The sequence below is a fragment of the Sitophilus oryzae genome, unplaced genomic scaffold, assembly GCF_002938485.1.
Source record: "Sitophilus oryzae breed Bouriz unplaced genomic scaffold, Soryzae_2.0 scaffold_381_pilon_pilon, whole genome shotgun sequence".
Taxonomy (NCBI): Eukaryota; Metazoa; Arthropoda; class Insecta; order Coleoptera; family Curculionidae; genus Sitophilus; species Sitophilus oryzae.
In genome coordinates, this window is record NW_022146953.1 from 2,384,640 (window position 1) to 2,390,015 (window position 5,376).

Here is a 5,376-nt window from a genome sequence, read left to right on the forward strand (position 1 = left end):
GTGATATCTAAAATTAATTTCATTTCAATGGGAAGCTGTAGCAACTCTCAACTCTTTTTCATATTAATATATTTTTTTGACGGGAAAATCACTAAAATATTTGTCCGAATTTAGGTTGTTTCTTAACTTAAATTTTGTTTTTTGTTTACATTTTTTGGGGAAAATATGGGTTCAACTTTAGTAGATGAATGAAATAAAATCTTTTCAAAAGATATCAACTTCTTCGGGCATGTCGCCAATACCGCGCCTAATAAGGAGTAATAAGGAGTAATAAGGATTTTTAGGAATATCTCTGTAACTCTGCAACTAGACAGAACGATGACCTGTATGTGTGTTATTACTAAATAAAATTTAATGAAACAATAATAAAGTCAAATTATACAGATTCCAACACGGCAGTCGCTTAATTTTTAGTCAAATAAGTCAGCTTTTTATAAGTGCTTCTATTGTAAAAACTAAAGACGCAGTTGAATATATCGTTAGATTTTTCTTTAAATCGGTAGATCGGTAGCTTACAGACGAAACCGGTAGACCTGGCAACTCTGTGATGAACTGACGGGAGTCAGAATAGCGAGGTGCGGAGGCGCGGGAAGGGAAATAAAATAATGGCGATAAATAAAGGGCAGGGAGATGGGTATCATGAGTGGATGGGAGGTGGCGGAATTTCCAAAATTTGTTATCTTATTGGAGTTTGTCTAAGTAGACAGTCGTAGTGGAAGTGGAAACGGGGAAGTTGTTGTCCATCTCTGTTTAAGCATAGACTTTTTATAGGCGTTTCATTCCAATGCATGTAATTCCTATGCCTAGAGATCCATTGCCGGGCCTGTATACGATTTTGTCTGACCATTCTTCACCATTCCCACGTGTTCCTGACGATTTATAAGCGCGCTCTGAAATTAAGGCCCTCAGAAAAGTATCCCCTGTATTATGCAAGATGGCCGGTTTAATGCATTCCAAGAGCTCTCTCGCGCCAACAAAAGAACCCGAATTTTTAATTAAACAAATTTTCTTCTTCTTCTTCATCGTTTTATTCATCTTTTTATTTTTGGTACGATCGCATCATCGTTTTATAGTCGTTTTATGACGATCCAGAAATTAATACTAAATTATCGTGACAAGAGGTTAGGTTAGGTTGTTTTTTTTTCTGTCGATGTCGTTAATTTTTTATCGACTTGTGGTGGCGCGGCGCGGCGTAGCGAGAAAAAATCTGAATGAGATTTTGAATCATATATTTTTTCGGTAAAGTTCAGAGTAAAGATGGTTTGACGTTCAGTTATTTATGCAGTTCCTAAAAAATCCTTTTTATACAGGATGTCCCTTAATGACGTGATAATATTTAAGGAGGTGATACTTGGACTTATTTTAAGAAAAAAAACTTCATATGAATGACAGGGTGTTCTACTAAGTATATCTATCGGATGTATCTCGGAAATATTAGACGTAGAGCCTTGGGAGAAAAATATTTAACAATAACAAAAACAACAACCGCTATCTCATAGGTGTGCTGATGAGGACCAAAAGCAAGAGCACGTTAGTAATGCTAAAATTGCTGTAAATCATTACTGTCCTTCAAAACGAAGTATATCCAACAAAAATAAAGCTATACAGATGAACCAAAAAGCAAACTATCGAGAAAAGACGCTTCTTGATGATAAATCTAAATTTCATACTTTGTTAAACCGTTCCACAGGGCGTTTCAAACTTTCGACCAAATAATGATATTTTATTTTATTAAACGGTTTTATTTAGCTCGACCCGTACGGTATTTATTTACTTGTTTGTTTATTTGGGTCAAAATTAGAAATTGAAATTTAAGTACCTTCCTGTTGTCAGATTGATCTGAAATTTGGTACACACCTTTAGTTCCGATGACAATACAATATAGTGATATTAATAACATTGTAAATCTAAGATGGCCGCCGGTACAAAATGGCGGATTTCATATTTTTCCACAACCCCCTCAATATGGGTATCAAATGAAAGGGCTACACTAGTAGAATACTGTGATTATGACAAAATTTAAAATCCAAGATGGACGTCGTTAAAAAATGGCGTATTAGGTGAGGGCATGAGTAGTAGTGTCCAGAACAGTTGTGTACAAGATTGTGTGACGTTAGATACGCATGCGCATACTGAAAGAACGACAGGTTTCATCTTGCGAATGCGTTTTCGGACTTTGCCAGTTAAATATGCGTGACAGCTCGAGAAAAATAGTCTTCCTCAATACCCGCAAACCGGAGCAACGTTATAAAGTGTTGAAGTTTACTGAAGACGGTCAAGCAGCTGGTTATTGTGCGAATATGTTTGAGCGATACGAAAAGCGACCAACTGAGCATCCCGACTATAATTTCAACAACATGTATTTATAATGTATATGTGTATTTATAATATATATATATATTAATTTCAACAACAATTTATACCATTAAAGCACAGGACCAACTAATTGACGCCACACGAAATACAGATAATTTAAATTTAGCAAATATAATACCAACAGATATAAATAAGACTGGAGGCTTACCATCAGTACTTGAAATATTTGTAGGAGCAAAAGTAATGTTGCGGTCCAACATTGACGTTACAAAAGGATTGGTAAATGGTGCTATAGGCCACATTACAGAAATTGTTTGGCCTCAGTTCCGTCGAACCCAAATGTACGAAACAGATGTACCATCAGTTTGGATTGACGGCATACACGTTATACACCCGAAAGCCATACAGTTTCCAGCAAAATTCAATTATGGTACGGCTGAAAGAAGGATGTTACCCTTAATTTTGTCATGGGCATCCACCGTCCATAAAATGCAGGGCAGCACAGTCGACCATGCAGTAGTGTATTTGGGCTCAAAATTGTTTGAGGAAGGGCAAGCATACGTGGCTCTAAGTTGAGTCAAGTCTCTGGAAGGGCTATGTGTTGAAGAATTAGATTGTAATAAATTATCAGGTAAAATGATACACTAAATGAATTAAATAGAATGAAGAATATTCGGTAGGCATTTCCGTTAAATACCAAAAACTAGAAAATAAAAAATCGGTAAAAAAACTTTTAAGTTAAACGGTTTTATCTTATGTGCACTGAAAACTAGAAAATACTAATAACAATTAGGTATTTTGAACTTCTAGTTCAGAAATATTTTAGTACTAGGCAGAATAGCTTTTAGGCATATTAGACTAAAATAAAAACGTGGGGCCCATTAACTATTGCTGCAATACATTCTTCTATACTAAGTGTGGATTGCATCGACTTACTATAATCGTAACTGGAGATTTTGACAATCAATAACCAGCCGTGGCGGCTTCACCAGCGAACGCCGAGCTCATGATCTACCAAAGTATAAAGATATGCTTTGCCATAGGTAGGATTTCAATATGCCTAAAAGCTATTCTGCCTAGTACTAAAATATTTCTGAACTAGAAGTTCAAAATACCTAATTGTTATTATTATTTTCTAGTTTTCAGTGCACGTAAGATAAAACCGTTTAACTTAAAAGTTTTTTTACCGATTTTTTATTTTTAATTCAAAAATAGATAGCAGAAGATACATATACAGGGTGGTCCGAACTGTATTCCGGAAACTTCGGCAGGTAAAATATTCTGCAGATAAAAATAAATAAAAAAAACGTATAAATGTATTTCCCAAAATACTTAACTCCGGAGATATAGCGTGTAGAAATTTCATTTTATTTCGGTTTTCTCTAAATAATTTTTGAAGTAACGTCAATATTTGGATGAAAATTGGTGTTTGGGAGTTTTTTGATAGGAGAAATTTGGTTTCGATGTCAATATGACTCCTACTTGTAGAGGGCGCCACCTATATATTTTTTAATTGGTTTGAAGAGTAATAACTTTTCGTCCGTACCTGTATAAAACTACTGAGTAAAAAAATATACATTTACGACTTTTTTTACGTAGAAAATGTCTCTTGGTAAAAATCGCTACGAGTAATGGTTCTCGAGATATTTGGACTCGAAATTATCAATACCTGTCATCATCATTGACATAAAATTATTAAACATGCGTTGATTAAATAATTATTAGACTAAAATCACAAATTTGAAATGTTTTTGTGCCAGAAGCTCAACAGAAACTGTTTTATCATTATTTTTTCTGCTGAAGTTTCCGTAATACAGTTTAGACCCTGTATATAGGTATATAGTATTAACGCCAGAAATACCAGTAAATACTCTTTTTTCCTGTTTTTATTCCAATCTCTACACACAAAATTGCAATACTATCCCCTGTCCCATAAATCCACGGCACCTAATAAGTACCATACGCAGGCGATTTTCCGCTTGAACCCAACCTAATATAATATCCAATCTTCTCTCCACCCAAATTCGCTAATTAACTCTCGACCAATTACTCGCTTTCGGTCGTACCGAGCCGTTCGGGCCGTTTCCATTTTCTTTCGCTAATATCTTCGTCCACCATTACACAACACTGCGGCGAAGGTACCGTCCGTCGAGGGTACCATTCCGCCCATTGGAGCCCGAGCGATGCATCGCGAAATTTTACGATTTTTCCCAGAAACAATGGCCAATTTTTACGATGGTAGCCGGTACCGCCTCTTCTTGAGGTACACACAAACAAAAATCCAGGAAAGGAACGAATAGTCAAAGGAACAGCGATTTTGAGAAAGATCTGATGATGGTTGAATAACCGAAATCGAGTACTAATAAACAATTTTATAGTTGTTGTTTGACACTGCGGGTCACAGTGTAACGAAATCGGGAAATGCGGGACATTAGCCCAATAAACAAAAAATTTAATTCATCAAATTTTTTATATAGATGGATAAAGGACATCCCAGAGCTCCACCATGTGAGATATTTCTTGAGTTGACCTCTTAGTCGGGGAGTTATGGCGGGTTAAAGTAATGGTTTCCTTAATTTACCAATTCTGTACAAACATTTCATACAATGAAATTTATTATTTTCAGAAGTTTCCTTGTGTTGTTCAATTCCAACAATTTTTTCCGTAAAGAGAGGTCCTTTACCAACAACAAACCTGAAAAAAATGTCCCAATTTTTTTCAAGTCTAGTTTCTACATGTTTATTATGACTTTCAAAAAAACGCTTACATTCGCGCAAGGTTATAATATATACAAAATATCATAGAGTGAACCTTCTAGTATACTGTTACATATAAATTTCATCCACCTAGATCCGAACCTGGAAGAAAAAAATACATTTCTTCGGCAATAATTACGTTTTCCATTGATTCGACCGTAGTTTGGTGACATGAAAGAGACAGCAGAACTATTTGTTTCCCTTTACTGTTGGTATTATATGCCTTCAAGCATTCATATGCTTTTGGTTCATGGTGCAGATATCTGTGAACGCTTTCAATTTACACCCATCGGCAAAATGTCTG

General features: G+C 35.5%; 1 protein-coding gene across 1 annotated transcript; it reads left to right on the top strand.

Moving 5' to 3' along the window:
* The first annotated feature begins 2,189 nt into the window (after positions 1-2,189).
* Positions 2,190-2,892, top strand: LOC115885326 (ATP-dependent DNA helicase PIF1-like). The gene is made up of 2 exons (XM_030904202.1): positions 2,190-2,286; positions 2,501-2,892. The coding sequence occupies exons 1-2, from the start codon at positions 2,190-2,192 to the stop codon at positions 2,890-2,892; spliced, it is 489 nt and encodes a 162-aa protein (XP_030760062.1).
* Positions 2,893-5,376: the final 2,484 nt, after the last annotated feature.